Here is a 21,222-nt window from a genome sequence, read left to right on the forward strand (position 1 = left end):
AGTATTGGAAGAATATAGTGATGCAAATTGAATCACCAGGTCAAATGAAGTATAATCCACGAGTGGATATGTATTTACTCTTGGTGGAGGATCAGTCTCTTGGAAATATTCCAAACAGAAATGTATCGCTCTCTCTACTATGAAATCTGAGTTTATCACTCTAGATAAGGCCGGTAAAGAAGTTGAATGACTCCAAAATTTCTTGAAAGATTTTTGGCCCAAACCTTTTAGCTCCAGTATGCATACACAGTGAGAGTTAATTTGCAATAGGTAGGGCATGGAGCATGATGTATAACGGAAAGTCTCGTCATATATGACGTAGACATAATATCGTTAGAGAACTACTCTCTAGTGGAATTATCATAATTGACTATGTAAAGTCAAAGGATAATGTGTCGGACCACTTATAAAAGGCCTAACTAGAGAGGGAGTTGAGAGATCATCAAAGGGAATGGAACTATGGCCGAGAACAAGTCATTGTGGCGGTAACTCTACCTAATAGGGTATATCAAATGGTGTATCTATGGGAAAACATATTTAGAATCACTTATGTAAGTGTGAAGTGTAAGCCGCTTCAAGGAGAATCCGGTAAGGCCAGTTCTCTACGCACTTATAAATCGAGATGTGTTCATGGCTGAAACGAACAAAACAATGAGAACAAAAAATAGTTCAATGGTTGATTGTGTGACTTATGTTGTCTAGGTATACACCAAAGCTCGACGGTTCAAAGATATCAAATCTACCGATTGACCGAGTATATCCGATATATGTTCACTACGGAAAGTTCAAAGGGAAACCCACTTATCCAGAGGCAATCAATCCTTAATTACGAATCACACTGTTTTTCATGCATATGTTTTAACAATAGTCATTCCCTATTCATGTGGGGATTGTTGGGTTTTAAAGGTGTGAACAGGAAATGAGGGTTGTGACTCTCCTGAAGAGTTGTGACTATGCCGAATGGTTGTGAACTTTATGAAATGTTGTGTCCTTTCTAAAGGTTTGTGACCGATTGAAAGGTTATGCCCTTTCCAAAGTGTTGTGATCTTTCTGAAAGGTTGTCTTCTTTCCAAAGGGTTGTGACCTTTACCCTTTGTTGGCTATAAATAGAGAGGTTGTCTCTTATTTTTCTGCATCGAATTCTTCCCTTCTTTTCCATACATTTCTTACAAAACAAAATCGATCGATCGTGTCTGTGTGTGTGATTCGTTGCTGTCATTTTAGTTCGTTGAAATTATCAAAGTTTGAGGTACCGCTACTTTTTTAATGGTTAATCCGTTTTATCTTGGGAGGAATTAATCTGCAACCTCGGGTACTTGAGGGGATTAAATTTCTTAAGGACACACAGTGGGTTCTGTGGACTCAGATAGTTCTTTGTGTTTTTCTTTTCATCTTTTATTATTTCTGATTTGCTAATCTGAATACAGGAGATAACACTTATGTCACACACCTCGAGATTACCTGTAGACGCGACACAGTGCTTAGAGCCATAAGTCATGACCCCAAGCTAATTAACCTCATGACAGGACATGACACTATGATTAACATAAATCAACATTAAATTTAAACATAAATGCAGAAGCTAAATCCGAAACATCTATATAAAGTTCATAACAATGAGATAAACTAATATTTGAAATAAATTAACATAAGAAATCTATATCTGGCTGTCAGTAAACCTCTACTAGTAGGAGTTGCTAGGACAAATACTTAGCTAATTCCAATTGTCTGAAACTGAAAGTAATAACTGAAAAGAAAGATAAGGTTTGTCCTCGAAGTGATGAGGACTCATCAATACTGTTGCTTGCTGATCAAAGGTACCGCTAACCGCGAGCTGGATACTGAACATCAGAACCTGTTTTATCAAGCAATATACAGAAAGTATATGGTCAATACTTTTTGTAACCTTATAGGTGTGAATTAAGGAAATGAGAAAGTTACTTTTAATGATCAAGATTATTACCATCCTGTCCATTGCTGCCTCCAGCAGCATAGAACGGAACAGAACTTGGTGTGAAGGGGTCGGTTGCATGAACAACGTCAAGAAGGAAATCGAAATAGTCAGTCTGCACAATCACATCAGTAAGGTCATCCTTCTTCAGAATACGTCGATGGTTTTCCTGAGCGTTAAGCGAGGAACGAAGGGTGAGGTCTTGAATGAACAACTCACATGCCTTAGCCATCAAAACAGGTGATTCAGCCGCGACCATTCGGACATCCTCGTCCTTCTTCATGATCTTCTTGATGCGGGTTGGTGGAGGTAGCAGCCTGCTCTTGAAATCATTAACGTTCTCCATTTCACTCTGTTGGGATTTCCAGAACATCTCCAGCGTTGGGTATCCAGCGGATTGATCTGCATTCACTGCCGATTTCTCAGAGTTGTTTTCCATGGTGATTTTTTCTATGTTTACAAGCTCAGACACACAGAAATGAAGATTGATATATGTAGGCAACTGTGTGCTCTCTCTATATATAGAGAAAAATAAATCTAATTATAGATTTTCTAAATCTACATTCATCAAGCCTATTAATGAAAAATTGTTACAATTTAATATGTAACAATAAAATTGTAAGAAATCCATCTTATTAAATACTAGTTAGTTCTAGTCAATAAGGTATTAATGAATGAACCTGAACATTAATAAAAATAATTCTTTTTTTGAGTTATTTTAATTTTAAAAAATTCTACAATTCTCCATATATCACAAAAAGAACAATAATGAATAGAAAGAATTAAAACGTTTGTTATAAATGGGCTTTAAGATATGTGAACAATGCGTCAAATTTGATGTCTTTTAGACTCTAAATCATACTTTGGTAAAACAAGATTAATTTTATAGAACAATTGGTGAAGTTGAGAACTTCTATGAACTTAGATTTTTTTTTATAAATTCCAAATTTTATTATATCACATAACTATACTCGCAAAATCATTGTTGTTATCGCAATTTTTGTACTAACATGTCATGATGCGCGTATCCTAAAATTCATGCGTGTTTTAAAATCTATAGGTCCAATCATCAAATGTATTATGCAGAGCAATATACGACCTATAAAATATTTGAATTGGATTAAACGTTAACTAATTTGCGGTATAACACTATATTCACACATCATAGGAGGGATAACCGTAGTTTAATAATGTATATTTACTAATGACTTGTTATTGCATATACAAACCTAGTTCATTTAATCTCCAATCACATAGGTTGGATTACGTACTATCATTGTTAATCTTCTCAAATTGATAAGAATCTCACACTCCTCAGCGTTTCTTTTAGTCTTTGAATTGATCTATAGTGCGCCTTTGTGTCAAAGTTTAATGGTTAAACCAATAACCGAACCTATAATTAACAATCAACAATTGATAAACCGATAACCGAATCGATAACAATCAATAATTGATAAATTGATAATCAAACCGATAATGTAACATTCAATAATCTCATGCGAATGGATGAAAAAGCTTGCAATGCCCATAAGATCTAGGTAGGCGCAGTGAATCGGCAATTGGGCAATACGTTAAAACGATATCTGTATAATGAACCATATGAACTTTAAGGTGTACGAAGTTTCATATTTGATTTTTAAGGAGAACGTTAGAGACTCATAGAAAATAATAAAGATTAATGTCATTTAAGGTGGCCAAAGAATAAAGGCATGATAAAAGCCATATAGGGAGCGTTTTACTTCAATGAGAAACTTCCTAGCGCGAATTCATATTTAGTTAGACTCCAAAAATATAAGCATCAGACAACTACATAAAGACTATCAATGGAGATTTGTTATAATTTCATATGATGTAACAATAAAATTGTTAGATAATTATCATATTAAATACTAATTATAACAAGATATTAACTAATTAACCTAACATTAATATTTTTTTTTGAGATATCCAAATCTTTTTTTCCAATAATCATCCACATATTGCAAAATAATAATAATAATAATAAGAAACTTTGGTGGGTTTCAAGTATTATTTGGTGTGTTGTAGACAATGAACTATATCTTGATAAAGTAAAATTAAACTTAAAGAATAATTGGTGCAGTTTAGAACTTTTATGAACCAAAAATTCTTTTGTAAGCATAGGATCTTATGTCACTCCCCGAGATTACCCCTAGATCCGACACAGTGCTTAGAGCCACAAGTAATTACCCCAAGCTAACCTCATGGCGTGATATGACACTAAGATTAACATAAATCAATAAAAAATTGAAACATAAACACGGAAGCTAAATCTGAAATATATATATAGCCCCATAATACTGAGATAGACTAATATATGAAAGAAATAACATAAGCAGAATCTATATTGATATGACTGTCTAAAAGCCTTTACTAATATGAGTTGCTAGGACAAACCCCTTGCTAACTCCAACTGTCTGAAACTGAAAAGAAAGATAAGGGTTGTCCTCAAAGTTATGAGGACTCATCAATACTGTTGCTTGTTGATCAGAGATAGCAATAACCACAAGATGAATACTAAACATCAGAACCTGTATTATCAAACAATATAGACAAAGAGTATGTTGTTAGTACTTTTTTGTAACCCTATAGGTGTGAATTAAGGAAATGAGAACGTTACCTTTAATGATCAAGATTATTACCATCATGTACGTCCATTGCTGCCTCCATCAACATTGAACGGCACAACATTAGGTGTGGAGCCGTCAATAGCATCATCAACAAGGAAATCCAAATTGGCAGTCTGCATAATCACATCAGTGACGTCATCCTTCTTCAGAATACGTCGATGGTTTTCTTGAGCGTTAAGCCAGGAACGAAGGGTGAGTTCTTGAATGAACAACTCACATGCCTTAACAAGCAAAACAGGTGATTCAGCCGCGACCATTCGGACATCCTCGTCCTTCTTCATGATCTTCTTGATAGCTCTGATATATTAATCTGATGCGTGAGATACAATAATATAAGCGCTGATACATTAATCTGATGCGCAAGATACAATAGTATAAGCACTGATACACTAATCTGATGCGCGAAAATGAGGGATTTCTGTAATTATAAACTTTTAAGGGATAAATTGTAATTTTGCCTTAAAAGTATGTGTAATTGGGCTTTCACATATGTACCACGCTTCAAATTTTATGTCTGGTAGACTATGAACCATACTTTGATGAAACAAGATTAATTTTATAAAACAATTGGTGAAGTTTAGAACTTTATGAACTAAGATTCTTTTATAAACTCAGAGTTTTATTATATCACATTATACTCGCATAATCATTGTCGTTGTCGCGATTTTTGTGCTACCAAGGTCATTCGTGTATCCTGATATTCATTAGTGCTTTAAAAAAATGTCATTATTTCATAGGAGCGGTATCACTCCACACTCATATAGGTCAATCATCAAATATATATAAAAGATATGAATTAGATTAAGCATTTAACTTAACCCCACTTTGCGGTTTAACACTATATTCACATCTCATAGGAGGGACGCTATAGTTTAATAATGAATACATAATGAACTAATGACTTGTTATTACATATATGAACCTAGTTCATTCGATCTTCAGTCACATATATAGATTAGATGGTTATCATTGTTAATCTTCTCAAATTAAAAAAAAAAATTAAAATCACACTCCTTGATGTTTCTTTAGTCTTTGAATTGATCTGAAAATTTTGATTCAAGTTCAACACTTTAAGCACGCTAATGATATAGAAAATATTTGTTACTGTAGCATTAATAACGATGACATGTTTCTTGTTTTCTTTATGAGAACAATTAGGTTTACAAGTCAGATTTTGCATTATTTCTACTTTGTTTTATTTTACAAAAGAGAATACAACTAGTTGAATTAATTTGCCTTTTCAATTTACCTCGTTGTGTTCTATATAGACAAGGAGAAAGAAAACTAATAACAAATTTCCTAACCTAATGAAGGTATACGTATTGATGCTTGAGAGTTAATACATCAGATGGTCACTCAACTATACACTCTTCTCTCAGAAAGTCACTCAACTTTCTATTTTAACTCAAAAGTCACTCAACTATGCACTTCTCTCTCAGAAAGTCACTCAACTTTGAATTTTAACTCAAAAGTCACTCAATTATCCACTCTTCTCTCAGAAAGTCACCCAATCTATTTAATTATTTTGTTAATTAAAATTTGCTGATATTAATTATTTATATAACAAACCAAAAATTTTAAAAATAAAAAATACCATTTAAACCATTTCGTGATCCACCCACCTAATCCGACCCATTAAAAAATATAATATAACCAATTTTATTTTGCCCTTAATCCTAAATTATTCCCTAGACATGTCTTGAGAAGATGCAATGGAAAAATAAATTATAATCACAACTTTTATCTTGCACTTAACGCATAAACATTGAATGTTATCAATATATATCCCCATTGTCTAACCAACCCATCCTTAGCGTTGAAGATTTTCATTCTTGGTTTTTGGTGAATTAGGTGCGAATACTTATATTCAGATTATCATCTACTATCTTTCTTTTCTATTTTTAGAATATCAATAAGAAAATACTACTTATTTAGGCGCCTACCATTTATGAGGTTTTTCGTTTTTCTCCTTTTTCCATAATGAATTTCTTAGTTTTTGTTTTCTTCAAAATTTTCAACTAACCAGTAACAATGAAGCTATTGGTGTTATGTTTTAATAATTGATATATGATTATAACCATGTTTTGTTACTGCTGAACATAGAGTTGGGTTATATACCTGAACAGTAATTTTTCTTGTTAAATTTTCTTCCTTATATTTTCTTCGATCTTTTAAATCTTACCTTGAGAAATTTTTTGAATTCCAAACTATAATTATAATTCCTTGTATAGATAGATATTCGATCATATTGACTTCAACGTAATATTAAATCTTTTTTCAATTTAGTTAATTTTAACTTTCTTACTAAAAGAACACGCAAGTGAATAAGGGAAAAAAATGTGATGTTGCACATTTTGTTTCTAGGTTTTTCTATAAAGGTGCAAATACTAAAAATTTCAGAACACCATCTACTAACTTCCTTTTCTATTTTTTCATAGACGAGATTTTGTGCTGAGAACTTGAGGAATTCAGTCCTAACAAAACAGTTCGGTCAAATGGGAGTCAAATTGTAAGGGGTCGTTTTATAACTGGTTAGAGTTATGCAAATATTAGCCGGCTTAATCATCAACACAAAAGAAAACAGACTTAGTTTGCTTCATACTCTAGATGCTTATTAATGGAAATGCATGCTTCATAAAAAAAAAAACATAATTCAAGTTCTTTTTCACAGAATAGCTCCTTCATTGTCTTCTTCATCTACACTAGTCTATCAATTGCAATCAAACCGAAGCCCTCAGCAGTTTCTCTCTTGGTTTCAATGAGTACTTGTTTCTGCCTTCTTCTTCTTTCTTGAATATGTCGTTATGGGTTTACGTTTTTTGTCAGACATCATTCTTTTTGATCTATCATACAATGCACTCCATGCTTCAGATACAATCTTAAACGCCCCATCTGCCCCAACGGATTTATTTTTATCAGGGTGAAGAGCTAGAGCAAGCTTTTTGTATTGTTTCCTTACTGCTTCATCATCAGCTGAGGGCTCCAGAGAAAGGACACCGTAAAAATCCACTTCACCACGAGTTTTCTTCTCATGAGCAACATACACATTGACCACTTCCAGAAACTGAGAAAGACCATCAAGGCCTGGATACATCTTTTGAGCCTTCAAAGCAAATTTTAGAGCTCCAGTAATGTCCTTCTCGGTTAATTTCTTCTCAGCAATTTCTTTGGCCCGGACAGCTTCATCTTTGTTACATTCCATTTTGCCTACCAGGTTGTTGCGTGAACTGTCTTAGATTGTTCAAACCCTAGAAAAGAAACATTACAAAAATACAAGTCACAAAAACAACAAACTTGAAAGCCAAAAATAGTACCACAAAAGAAAAAAGGGTACTAATAACACAAAGTAACAACGACTTAACGAAAAGCAAGCAGGATTGAGTGTGAAACTATAGGTTTGATTACATTACCCATGGATGTCATGAATTAATGCACTATACGATTTCCACGAACACCAGAAAAGCAAAAACAAGAACTCATGAAAGATTCTGAAATTGAACCTAATTAGTAAGAAGATAGGGGTATTGATATAGCACAGAGGAACTTGCAATAACGTCTATCATCACCCTTCTCCAAAAATTCTCTATAGTAATTGCTTTGTAAAAAAATAAAAATTTCTATGTAAATTATTTTCTCCAAAACTAAAGAAAGATTCGACAGCTCGGAGAGACATCCTAAATCTTCATTCTTAAATCATTCAAAACTGAAAAGTAGTAGATACCATTTTTTGATTATAGAAGTTTCAAAATTTCATATCAGACGCTTCGAAAATGACACTTTTTCTCATTTGTAAAAACATTCACCACAAAATCTAGAACAGAATCTCATAATCAAAGCTTCAAAACCCAAAAGTATTCGATATGAATTCAGCAAGATAACAAAATCCTCGAATTCCAAAGTCATTTAGCAACACAGATAAACAGAAAAAAGAAAGGGTTATATACATGATCACATACATACACATATACACATACATATATATAACATGTATATATAAACTCATGCATAAATTATCTTCTTCACAAGAACAACTGCAGAAAATAGTTACAACAATTTGAATGAAGCCATGCATGAAGCAATGCAGAAACATTTAATTAAATATAGTTTACCTGCAAACTAAAGGAAGGAAAGAGTGACTAGTTGTTGAATTTCCACCCGAAAAAATATCTTTCTTTTGCTTCTAGCTATTCAGAGTGTTGATCAAACCCGAGAGGAATCTGCAGTTTTGGTGCATAAAGTTTCAAAAAGAGAGAAAAAAGGGGAGAAAAGGCTTTGTTTTCCTAAATGTGAAGTGTTTTTTTCATGTTTGGCCTAGCCCTTTATTTTCACCTTTTATAGTTGGAGGAGGGGTTTAGTAGAGGTTAAACCCGTACCATGGTTAATATTTAATAATACTTTTCCAAAATATTATTTTGGCTATACACATTAACTTAATTTTCCTTGCTAAATTTTCTTCATTATGTTTTCTTTTGTCTTGTATTCTAAATTACATTTTGAGATTAGTTTGAATTTCTAGCTATAATGGTACTTCCTTGACTAGATAAGAATTTATATTTGACTTCAGCTTAATATCTAAAATATATTTCAGTTTTAGATAACTTTGACTTTCTGACCATAAGAATGCAAGTAAATAAGAAAAAATATTCAGTTTGAAGATTTTGATTCTTTATTTTTTGGTGAAGGTACAAATACTAATATTCAGATCACCATTTACGAACTGTTTCCTTTTTTTGAATATAAATTGAAAGTACTATTTATGAAGTTTTTCTTTTTCAAGAATGAATTCCTTAGTTTTCATTTACCCTAACATTTTCAATTAACATACTAAACAATGAAGTTGATGCTTAAGAATCTGGCATAAAGTTTTAATGACAAATATGATTTAGCCAAGTTTTGCTACTGCTGAACCGATAGTTGGGCTATAAACATTAACTATAATTTTCCTTGCTAAATTTTCTTCCTTTTACATTCTTCGATCTTTTAAATCCCATCCTGAGAATTTTTTTGAATTTCTAACGATAAAATTATACTTCCTTGAATAGATAGGAATTCATATTTGACTTCATCAAAATATCTAAAAAATATTCAAATTTAGTTAACTTTTACTTTCTTTTTTTATGAAAGTTAACTTTTACTTTCTTATTAAAAGAACAGCAAGTAAATAAGGAAAATAATTTAGTGTCGAAGATTTTGATTCTTGGTTTTTGGGTGAAGGTGCAAATACTAATATTTGTCACCAATTACTAACTTCCTTTTCTATTTTTTTGCTATTTATGAGGTTTTTCGTTTCCTACTTTTTCCAGAATAAATTCCTTGGTTTTCATTTATCTTAACTTTTCCAACTAAGGTTATGACAATGAAGTTAGCATTGAGTTGATGATTATGAATCAAGTGTAAATTAAGTTTTAATGATTGATATATGATTTTAACCATGTTTTGTTCCTGCAGAACAAAGAGTTGGGCTATATACATTAACCGTAATTTTCCTTACTAAATTTCTTCCTTATAATTTCTTTGGTCTTTCAAATCACACCCCGAGAAAAGTTTTGAATTTCAGACTATAATTATACTTCCTTGAATAGATAGAAATTCATATGTGACTTCTTAATAATATCTAAAATCTATTTTAGATTTAGTTAACTTTGACTTTCTTACTAAAAGAACCCAACTACATTCATAGGTTCTTGTTTTTTAGGTGAAGGTGCAAATACTTAGATAGGTTTTTTGGTGAAGGTGCAAAAACAAATATTCAGATACCATCAACTAACTTCCTTTTCTGTTTTTTGAATAACAAATTGAAAATACTATTTATGAGGTTTTTCGTTTTCCTCCCTTTTCAAGAATGAAGTCCTTAGTTTTCATTTACCTTAACTTTTTCAACTAATTTGATGTAAAGTTTTAATGACATATATGGAGAAAACATCCAAATGCCCCCTCAAGCTATGAGTGGATTTCCAACTACACACTTATTCTTTACGGGGGTCCTATTACCCCCTTGAACTATTTTAAACCGATCAAGTAACCCCTTAAGTGCTGACATGGCATAGAGAGTGCATTTCACTCTCTTTGAGAGAGTGAGAAGCAAAAAAACAATTAAAAAGAACATTTTTATTATAATTAAATTGTATTTTTTTCTTTTTTTTCCTTTTTATTTATTTGTTTTTATAAGAAAAATTACCCCTTTTAATGGAGGGAATTACTTTCTCTTTCACTTCTATGGGAGAAGAAGATAGCAGTCCCAACATTCCGATCTCTGATAGATGATAAATCCTAATATTTGACAGAAAAACTCATCGAACGAGCCAGCGATGAGGAAGAAATAATCACCGGAAAAGATGAACTCACGGACAAATTTGAAAATTTATTCTTGAGCTTCGAAGCTCTTTAATAATGATTGTCCATGGATTTGTATTTCCTCTTATTTGTCAATTTTTTTCTTTAACTCAAATCAATTGATCTAAATGTTTTCAAACTCAAGAACTCAACAATGGGATTCCCATAAAGGATTCAATTTAGTCTCTACAATTTGTAATTGAAAATGAAAATTTTCAGATTTGGATTCAAACCCAGCAACCCACAATTTTTTATTTATTTTGACAGCTTTGTAGGTCAGTGTGGTTTTCTGATTTTTGGCTTAAATCTTCACACCTAATTCGAAATCAATTAACAAGTAATGTGTAGATTCAATACACCAAACCCAATCACATTCACAAACTTCCAAGATTTGCACAAATTCAATGAACACAATGAAGAACAATAGTTTTTTTTTCTTCAAATTTTAAGAAATTAATAAAGCCAAGAAAACAATTGAAGATTTATGGCAAGTATTATAGAAATCTATAGTTTGAAGGATCAATTTTATATATATATATATATATATATATATATATATATATATATATATATATAGATTACAAATTTTAAGAGAAAAAGAAAAGAGGTAAAACAGAATAAAGATGAAAGAAGAATCTAAAAAAAGTTTTTTTTTAAAATTATTATATATGTCTGACAGCTGGCAGTGTGTGTCCACCACTTCAGGTTATGAATGTGGGTGTATAGTTTTAGGGTGATATTTATATCGTCATAAAGTAGTTCAAGGGGGTAATAGAATCGCCGTAAAGTATAAGTGTATAGTTGGGAATCGGACAATAGGTTGGGGGGTCATTTGGCTATTTTCTCACATATATGACCATCGTCTGGTCATGAGGCCACTTCACCGGATACTGTGGGGAAATTTTACAATAAGGTGTTTCTATAGACAAGCGATAATGACTATGGTTTTCGCGAAATATTTTTTAATGATAAAAAGATATTCTCGATTAAAATACTTTACTATTCATTATCTTCTATCCCAAATGCTACTATTTTCAACTTCTAAAATACCTTCATAATACACATATGTTCATCATAGTTAAAAGGAAAAGGCTAGAAATTACCTTTTGAAGAAACCCTAGAAATTCTTCCTCTTCAGCGTTCTTGAGCAATTCTTGAAAAATATATGAAACACAAAGTATTTGGATGTTAGTACTTGTACTAAGGGAAGCTAAGTGCTCTTACTCAAACTCAAAAGCACCATTTCTACTCACCCAAATATCCAAATGAAATGCTTTTACTGTGTGGAGAGTCAACCAACTTTCATTCGATACTGTTTCTATTTCCAGCATCGGGCTAACAAGCTGTAACATAACCTGAAAAGAACACAAGGTAAGCTTCTCAGACTCATTAATTAGATGATCACCAAGTGTAAATAAACAATGATCCAATCCTTGTCCCATAGCCAAATATGTGACGTCACTATCTCAAATCGAAATTACGAGACCATATAAGTTAAAGTACTGAAAGAGGTTGAAGTCAGAAACACATCCATGATTGAACTAGGTATTCCACACGAGATCAAGTTGTTACGTATGATCATCAAGAAGATAATCACATGATTGAACCTTCCCACCAGAGCGAACACTTGAAACTCCTGAAACCTGATTCATGCTTGAATCTCCATTTCCAAAAGGGCAAGCTGGACCAGCTGATTGAAAGACTGCAAAATGGGTAAACCATACCTTGTAAGACGAGCGAAAAACATGACATGGCAATCCCAGAAGTAGAAAGAAACAGTGAACTACAGACTTGGTCCAGTTATGGATACTGAAGTTCGCACAACCTAATCAACCAGAAAATCATCAGACGTAAAGAGACTAAAGAGAGAAACCTATCTGACCATAAAGGAAGCGAAGTTACTAGTCTGAGATTCTGAGAGCTCCTTATTATGCCATCTAGGAAATAATTACATAAAGAGACCAGAGAGAGAATCACCTGATTTTGTAGTAAAACCAAAGACAAACTGCAGTAACTAAATTCATTAGACCCACGTGCACCTTATTCATCAAAAACCAAGCCATGATAAACAACAGAAAGACTAAAAGTAGCTACAGCATTATTGCATATGACTTCAACAACTACAGAGTCATGATCGATAAAAGCTCATATGAATTTGAAGAACTTCTGGAGGAAAGTAAAGCAGCACTGCGATACAAAGAAGAAAATTTTTATTAACCAATCGGGGTGACTTCAAAAGCCATCAGTCTCGGGGAAGCTCCGATAAATATTGAACCTATGGACTCACTAAAAGGTTCCGTGAGCAACTGCATTCGAAATCCGAGATGCCCACCCATGCATCCATATACATAACAACTCAGACCACACCTGGGAAGGAACCCCACATAAGAGAGAGCAATAGTAAAATCAATAGAAACATTGGTAGATTACTTTCACAAAAAAAAAAAAAAAAAAGATGAAGCAGCATGTACAAACCTATGAACTTAATGTACCTGATGGACCCCAAAAAGAAACTCAAATGCGATCAAGCCATGCCAAATTTCATACCTTCACCAGTCATATCTATTATTGTCAAGCAGAACAGAAATAATCACAAATCTCCTCCATGACTGACCCCAAAATAAAGAACTCCAAATGCGATCAAGCAGTGCAAAATTCCCTACCTTCACCAATCACATCTGTAATTATCAAGCAGAACAGAAATAATCACACGACTAAACCTCTCTCCGGAAGTAACACTTATAACTTTTCGACACCTGAACTCATGCTTGAGTACCCAAACAATTCCACTAAACCAATTGATCCAATTGCAAATGGATAACCTATATCCCACAATGTAGAGGAAAAATCACATCACAACCCTCAAGAAGGAAGATCATAACAAACTAGACATCAAAGGAAAACAAAAATGTTAAGCTCCGAACCACTACCAGGGGCAATGAAAGACAACAGGAATTGTCCCTGCAAGTACTCCCTACTACCATCTTCAAATTGACATCCCTAAGTCAGACCAACAGATGAGACTTCCAAAATTATCAGACCAACAGATAAGACTTCTAATTTGTTCCTCTTTTAAATCAGCAAATGTAACTTTTCTGAGAGCTTGTAACTAGAGGTGCATATCCACATCCAATAACATCAATCAACTTTCCATGTGTTCTATTCCTGAATCATAACTTAAATCAATCTAAGAGTGATAGATAAAGGAACACAGGCAAAAGTAGCAGTACCACAACTTCACAGATTAAAGCAGCTTAGACATTAGCAATCCCCCGCAGTCCCTGACAACTTCATGCCTGGGATCAAAGAGCATAAGCATCTTGACAAAATAACTGCAGTTCATACTTTAATGTGACCAAAAAAAAAAAACCATCTTCACATATAAGTTCCTGCGACTGCAAGCACAGAAAGAAAGGCTTAGTAATGAGTGCAAAGTTCGGAGGAACCTCATCTCCCCATACGAAATGACCCAGCATGAAGAATAATAGAGAGAGCCAATCACCCTATTCTAGAAGTTGACAATCTGCATGAAGGGAGCACCAAAACGACCTTGAAAGAATGATAATGATAGCCTTGTAACTGGAGACAAAATTCAATATATAATTGTATTACCACAATGAACACTGCCTATTCCATTATGTTAAGAAAACCAATCCTTGATAAACAAAAGAAAAAAACAAAGTAGGAATGTTTATCATGTTCATCCAGGCAGCAAAATTCAACACTATTGTGACTACAGATTCCAGAACGATAAATGCGCTAGTTGAAATCAAAGAGTTTCTTGAATCGGATGACCACAGACCGCACTATTAACACAAGAATTAAGGGTGCCCAATTGAGAAACTTCATATGAAAGAAGTCTGGGTAAAGCTTCAACATGTAGAGGGTATGCAATCTGATGGGAAAACTTGCAAATAAAAGCAAAGCAAAATCTGCACAAAAGAAAGGAGGCTTGCTTTGCTTCATCATCTACACAACAGAAAACAAACTTGGTGTACTTCATCAAACATAAAAATAATACTCGCTTTACCCACCCATCTAATTCCAAGATGGTACCTGCCAGGCTGCAATGCCATAACAACTCGAACCGTACCTAGTATAGAAAATTCAGGGCTAGAACAAGAAAAAATTAGGTTGAACTCAATCATTTGACGGCTTTAATAGAGACTTCACAAGAAAGCTCACCATTGCAGATTACAACAAGATACTGGATGAATTGAAAATATGCAAGAGGTCCAAATCATCATCTACGGAAATTCCTTGAAATAGAAATCATAGACATGATCAACCTGTGCCAAAACAAGAAAAATACATTCTAAGAACCTGGAGGCATCATTGAATCTCCCAATCCAGATGGATCCACTGATTATTAGTATAGAGAAACAATTGAAAATTTACAAAAATAATATGCTCAAATGAGTCAGACTACAATTTAATTAACTACGATCGATATTCTTTAACATCGTTCATGCATCGTGTGGATTCTTACACTTATTACATATATAAGAAACAATGACCAAAATTTAAAGCTTCTAAGAAATATCTTTGAACATGAAGCCCTTTTGCATCTTCAAACTTCATATTTATGAGCTTTTTCTTGGACCCCTCCCTTTTCTCTTCATCTCTCTTTCCATTTTATATGTTTTTCAGTTTACAATGAAATGAGAGGGGGTCCTCTTGCAAGAAGTATGTTTCAAGACTTGAGATTTATTTTTTCTTTGAATTTTGCAAGCTTGTTACACTGAAGACCCAAAAAGAATGTTCAAAGTCTCAACTTCTAAAAAGAAAAAGAAAAACCTTAGGACCATATAATCTATTGTTACACCCAAAAAATAAAGCAGGGACAACAAAACTTTTATAAGCTGATTACGAGAAAATGATAAAAGTTTATCAAAAACCTTCAATATGTGCTTCATCATGTTCTTTTCTATATACTCTGCCTATATGCCTGCCCTTGTGTATCCATCAACGTCAAGTAGATGAATCTTATGAATTACTCCATATGTTTATATACATATAATACACACACGCTCATGAGCAATATTTGGATTTCTTTCTGAATTAAATGATACATTAACTGCTTTTAACACAATATTTGTGTTATATGTACTTCATGACTCAGGGTTCAGGAAAGGAGAATAATTGGGTCAACTAAAGAAGCAAGTTGATGGAGAATAACTCCCAAATTATTATTTCAATTAATGGAGTTGCAATGACACTTTTATTTAATATTCAAGTCTTTCAAGAAAGGAATTAAATATTCAAATCTTTTTATAGCAGGATTTTCTTCCACGGTATGCAGTGATCCCACTTTGAAAGTCATTTCTTCCTAAGCCCATGATAAATTCACACGTCAAACTTCAGGATTAGAAAATGACTATTTAAAAAAAAACAAAGCCAAAATATGACCAGTGGGCTCTATTTCTACCAATATCGCACTTCAAATTCATAGACGATAAGCAAGTAACAAGAACTACTGAATCACACAACTTATAGACTTACAGGAATCACACTTCTATATACAGGTAAACGATCTCTGGATTCAGTAATGAGTCTGCATGCAAGAGTGGTTGATTTATGGGCTAGCTCTATGCCCAATGCAGAAATATAAGAACCAGAAATAAGAAAAGCTAAGAAGCTGAAGTTATAAAATAGGAAGAAAGACAAAAGAAAAGAAATCATTTGGACTATGGCAAAAACGGAGAAATGATTAACACTCTATGTTGAAAGTGGTTTGAGATCCCTGTAGTGCACCTTCACAAGAACAGCGCCCATAGCCCATTAAATACACTAAAAAGAAACAGGAAAAGGAAAGAAATTGTAAACATAAGATGGTTAAGAAAATTTATTATCCAGAAGTTACTTAAGAAAAAAACTTGAAATATACAGTATGATTCTGGTTTTTTACAGTATAGCTCTTTCTTGATCTGGAAAACCTATAGAAGCACAAAAAATCAAGGCCAAATGTTCACTTGGGTACTAGATTGTCTTCTTATCTATACTACTCTATCATTAGCAATCAAACAAGGAGGTTCGAGCTGAAACTACAGAAAGCACCAAAATTACTTGATCATTGGCTAGAATCCTTTAGCAGCAACCTAGCTTTTCTCTCTCTTGGTTTCAATGGTACTTGCTTCTGCCTTCTCCTTCTTCTTTCTTGAATATGTCACCATGGGTTGTTTGACAACGCTCATGGAATCTCTGGGAGTCTCTTCGCCCTTTGTCGCACTGTTGTCACCAACCACATAGGACTTCTCCTTCTCTTTGCTTTCACCACATGTCCTTTCCAACTTTGAAGTATCTGCAACTTTTCCGCGAGCCTCTATTTCAGTGTCTGTCATGACTCTAAGAAATTCTAAGGGCAGGGCCGCAGGATCCAACTCCCAGCAACCAGTGGGAGCATTTGGAGCTTCTTGGTCTGTGAGCAAATATGAAGGGACCTGATGAGAGAAGCGAAACATCTCTTCCCTTGGAATATGGAGAAGATATTTAGGGTCCAAATGCTGATGGAATACTGACGTAAAGCCAGCTACTTTGACTAATGGAGCAACTGTGACACCTTCCTTCTCAGTGTAGTCGCCAAGCACTTCCACCATATCATAATTGTGTATCATATCATCAGGAGTAAGCTCATTCCATTGAGGAGACCAATGCCTGTACAGCGCCCAAACATCCCCCTTTCTGGGGAAAATTTGAATGACACCTCCCGCCCCTTTCACCCACTTGACCTTGTGGGAGAAAGAATTGAGCGTCATATTGACTTCATGTCTGCCTATCCTGAAATTTCCACAGGTCTTGAGGAAGCCTGAACCAATCCAATTCATTGGGCCGAGTTCAGAGGTGTTTCTGGAGTTCAGCCAGCTCAATTGCACTTTAAATGGCTTTCTAGATATCACTTTGTGAATCAAAGCATAATAACGTGTCATACCATCATCATTATCATAAGCAGCCCATACTTGTTTATCATGAAAAGATTGTTCCGTTCTATCCTTGTCAAAATTATGGAAGTCCGGATCCGGAACAGTCATTGACTTAGCTTCTGATCCTAAGTCAGTAGGAGCACTAAAGACGGGCAAATTTTCCTGCTTGCGTAATATTTTGGAATCCATCACAACATCATGAGCAGTTTTATTCCTTCTCAGATCATTTTTGATAATTTGCTTCTTCATTTCTACTTCTTTTTCCTTCTTAGATGAAGTTCGAGAAGCAGCAGTTGTGCTCCATTCTTTCAGCTTCTTGTTGATCTCCATCCTTGCCTTTTTCATCAGCATATTGCGAATTTCTAAATTGGATAACTCCGTTGAACTCCTAGGTTTGTTACTTCCCACAGCAGCAACCCTCTCAGCTCTCAAAACACCATTCTCATTTCCATGTATGTTTCCTTGGCTAGATCCACCTTTTGCAGCCATATCATTTATCATTCCTGCACCTTGAAATTTAGACTTCAACTCAGCTGTGCGTCTCTTTTTTATTAGCCTGTCAGCTTTAGAACTAGAAGAAACTGAATCAGGAACAAAACCTGCATCAGTTTTCAAGAATGGATTGCTTTTCTTCAGAAAAGCTGGGTTCGGTGCACTTGAAGCCACTTCTGCATGAGTTCTCTTCGAGATTCCACCAGCTGGCTGACCAGGGTGTGCAGCTTGCTTAGCTGTAGTGGCATAGCGCTGCGCACCATTTGCATCTCTCTTCTTAAAAATTTGATCCTGCTGAGTTTTTACCCTAACTGTTGAGCCAAAGCCAGAATATCCACTTTGTACTGAATTTGATGCTGTAGAGACACCTGAAGCAGAAGATTCATTAGCAGCAGGGTTTGTACCCTGCTGCTGCTGGCGGGAAGGCCATGGAAAAGATGAACCTTGATCTTTCACAGGAGCACCTACCTCCCTTGCATGAAAAGACTGGTGACATTTGGGGCACATAATAATTTTGTTTCGGTGAATCTTTAAATATTCATACCGTATCTGGCATAGATTGCACAATGTCCAGAATGACTCAACTTTTGATGGCTGGGGAGCCACCGGAACGGGCTGGAAATTAGCATTTGTTGAGTTTCTTGCACTTGCTGGGCTCATGGAGAAATTACGAAATCCGTGCTGGTTGGCTTGCATGGATGCATTCCTCAAAGCACGCTTACTGTCATACATCATTCTTTTGCTTTTATCAGACAACAAGTTCCATGCTTCAGATATAATCTTAAACGCCCCATCTGCCCCAACAGAATGATTTTTATCAGGGTGAAGAGCTAGAGCAAGCCTTCTGTAGTGTTTCCTTATAGTTTCTTCATCAGCTGAGGGCTCTACAGAAAGGACGCTGTAAAAATTCACTTCACCATCAGTCTTCTTCTCATGAGCAACATACACATTGACCACTTCCAGGAACTGAGAAAGACCATCAAGGCCTGGAAACAGATTTTGAGCCTTCAAAGCAAATTTTTGAGCTCCAGCAATGTCCTTCTCGGTTAATTTCTGCTCAGCAATTTCTTTGGCCCGGACAGCTTCATCTTTGTTACATTCCATTTGCCTACAACTTTGGCAGACCACAAAGAGCAAATGTTATTGTCTCCCTCAGATTCAACCAGCAAATGGAGCAACACTCGACACCCTGGTTAGTGTGTGAAGTTTATTTCACACAAATACTCTGGAGAAGAACTGTCTTTGACTCTTCAAAGCCTATAATACAATCATTACAAAATGCAAGTCACAAAAACTGCAAACTTAAAAGCCAGAAATAATACCATAAAAGAAAAAAGGGTACAAGTACTACAAAGTAACGACGACTTCAAAAACAAAAAGCAAGCCAGATCGAATGTGAAACTATAGGTTTGATTACATTTTTCATGGATGTCATGAATTAATGCACTGTACAATTTCCATAAACACCAGAAAAGCACAAACAAGAACCCATGCATCATGTGCCGAAATCTAAAGGAAACTGGTCAAACAATCATGGGAAACTAATAAGCTGAATTACCAACCTTTTGAAAACCTAAATTACAATGGCGTGAAAAGCAATTCTGAATATCATTCAAGTTTCTCTAAGCATATTAATAGTAATTGAATAGGTTATAAAACCACAAATACATCTCTTCATGCTCATTCCACCGTCAAAGTACCATATGTACTAATAAAGTTCATTTATTCAGATTTCTCATGTGATCCATTTTTTTCAGACAAAAAACACAAGCTTCCTTTTATGATTCTGAAATTCTACTTGCTTATACAGACGTTACAGAATTTCAGATCATACACTTCAAAAATAGCACTTTTTCCCTTCTTTGTAAAAACATTCACCACAGAATCTAGAAAGAATCCCACTATCAAAGCTTCAAAAACCAAAAGTACTCAACTCAGATAGACTTTAAGAATCTACTTATTAATTAGAGGAATCCATATAAAAATTTCAAAGCCTTCAGTCAACATTAATTCAGCAAGATAACTGAACCCCTCATATTCCAAAGTCATCTACACTCACCACCGCTTAAAAAAACTAAAACAAGGGTTATTTCTAAAATTGCACACAAACACAGAGATACATATATACAACATGTAAGTACACATAAATCGATGCAGAAATCATCTTCCTCATAAACGGAAATGCAGAAATCAGTTGCAACAATCTGAATGCAACCATGCATAAAAACAACGAAGCATTTGATTAAATGAAGTATACCTACAAAAACGAAGCAATGTTGAACCGAATACAGTGAATCGTTGTCAAAAAAACAATCTTTCTACCGTTGGAAGCTATAGAGAGTATTGATCAATTCAGAATTTCGAAAACCCTAGAGAAATTTGTTGGCTGGTAAAGTAGAAAACCATTTCTTCGGCAAAGAGAGGAGAAAGAAAAAGGTTTTGTTTTTCCTGAATTTAAGTAGAGTACATTTTTCAGGTTTGGCTTTTGGCATGGTCTATTTATTTGTATTTTGTTTGTACTTGGGGGGTTAATAATGAGGTTTAAACCTCTCACCATGGTTAGTTTTTAACCATGGTTAAACTATTTACAAAAAAGTATTTTGGGATATGAACATTAATTGTAATCTTTCGTCAAGGGGTGTCCTATTTGTTTTGGTCATCGATTGTATGTGTTTCGTTTTGCATGAACTTACTTTGTGTTACATTTAAGTGAAAATCACCTTTTCACACATTATGTCCAAAAACAAAACTCAAAACTTTCAGTTACAAGATCCTTATCACTATCTCATGCTTTTGAGTTTGCGTGATCAACAAACCGACTAACATTTGTCTTTTGCATAACTCTCTACACTGATGAATTTTAAAGCTACTATCTCTT

General features: G+C 34.3%; 4 protein-coding genes and 1 long non-coding RNA gene across 5 annotated transcripts; all 5 read right to left on the minus strand.

Moving 5' to 3' along the window:
• Positions 1-1,823: 1,823 nt before the first annotated feature.
• LOC107061346 (nuclear transcription factor Y subunit C-4-like) lies at positions 1,824-2,390 on the minus strand. Its single transcript, XM_015310474.1, has 2 exons — positions 1,964-2,390; positions 1,824-1,855 (listed from the first exon to the last, which is right to left on the minus strand). Exons 1-2 carry the CDS (start codon positions 2,388-2,390, stop codon positions 1,824-1,826), a joined length of 459 nt encoding a protein of 152 aa, XP_015165960.1.
• Positions 2,391-4,329: 1,939 nt separating this feature from the next.
• On the minus strand, positions 4,330-4,880 carry LOC107061347 (nuclear transcription factor Y subunit C-9-like). The gene is made up of 2 exons (XM_015310475.1): positions 4,644-4,880; positions 4,330-4,500 (listed from the first exon to the last, which is right to left on the minus strand). Exons 1-2 carry the CDS (start codon positions 4,878-4,880, stop codon positions 4,330-4,332), a joined length of 408 nt encoding a protein of 135 aa, XP_015165961.1.
• Positions 4,881-7,354: 2,474 nt separating this feature from the next.
• On the minus strand, positions 7,355-7,801 carry LOC107061348 (chaperone protein dnaJ 49-like). The gene has a single exon (XM_015310476.1). It carries the CDS (start codon positions 7,799-7,801, stop codon positions 7,355-7,357), a length of 447 nt encoding a protein of 148 aa, XP_015165962.1.
• Positions 7,802-8,714: 913 nt separating this feature from the next.
• LOC107061353 (uncharacterized) lies at positions 8,715-12,317 on the minus strand. The gene is made up of 3 exons (XR_001473928.1): positions 12,186-12,317; positions 12,036-12,085; positions 8,715-8,816 (listed from the first exon to the last, which is right to left on the minus strand). It is a non-coding gene; the product is annotated as an uncharacterized lncRNA (long non-coding RNA).
• Positions 12,318-16,834: 4,517 nt separating this feature from the next.
• LOC102587832 (uncharacterized) lies at positions 16,835-20,791 on the minus strand. Its single transcript, XM_015310515.1, has 2 exons — positions 20,602-20,791; positions 16,835-19,601 (listed from the first exon to the last, which is right to left on the minus strand). The coding sequence occupies exon 2, from the start codon at positions 19,446-19,448 to the stop codon at positions 17,031-17,033; it is 2,418 nt and encodes an 805-aa protein (XP_015166001.1). The 5' UTR covers positions 19,449-19,601; positions 20,602-20,791; the 3' UTR covers positions 16,835-17,030.
• Positions 20,792-21,222: the final 431 nt, after the last annotated feature.

Source organism: Solanum tuberosum, unplaced genomic scaffold (assembly GCF_000226075.1).
Source record: "Solanum tuberosum cultivar DM 1-3 516 R44 unplaced genomic scaffold, SolTub_3.0 scf00127, whole genome shotgun sequence".
Lineage (NCBI taxonomy): Eukaryota > Viridiplantae > Streptophyta > Magnoliopsida > Solanales > Solanaceae > Solanum > Solanum tuberosum.

Coding starts and splice junctions, on each gene's coding strand:
- LOC107061346 (XM_015310474.1), bottom strand. CDS start 2,390: ATGGAAAACAACTCTGAGAAATCGGCAGTGAATGCAGATCAATCCGCT. Junction 1,856..1,963: donor AGGCAGCAATGGACAGGATG/GTAATAATCTTG, acceptor TTGATAAAACAG/GTTCTGATGTTCAGTATCCA.
- LOC107061347 (XM_015310475.1), bottom strand. CDS start 4,880: ATGAAGAAGGACGAGGATGTCCGAATGGTCGCGGCTGAATCACCTGTT. Junction 4,501..4,643: donor CTAATGTTGTGCCGTTCAAT/GTTGATGGAGGC, acceptor TTGATAATACAG/GTTCTGATGTTTAGTATTCA.
- LOC107061348 (XM_015310476.1), bottom strand. CDS start 7,801: ATGGAATGTAACAAAGATGAAGCTGTCCGGGCCAAAGAAATTGCTGAG.
- LOC102587832 (XM_015310515.1), bottom strand. CDS start 19,448: ATGGAATGTAACAAAGATGAAGCTGTCCGGGCCAAAGAAATTGCTGAG.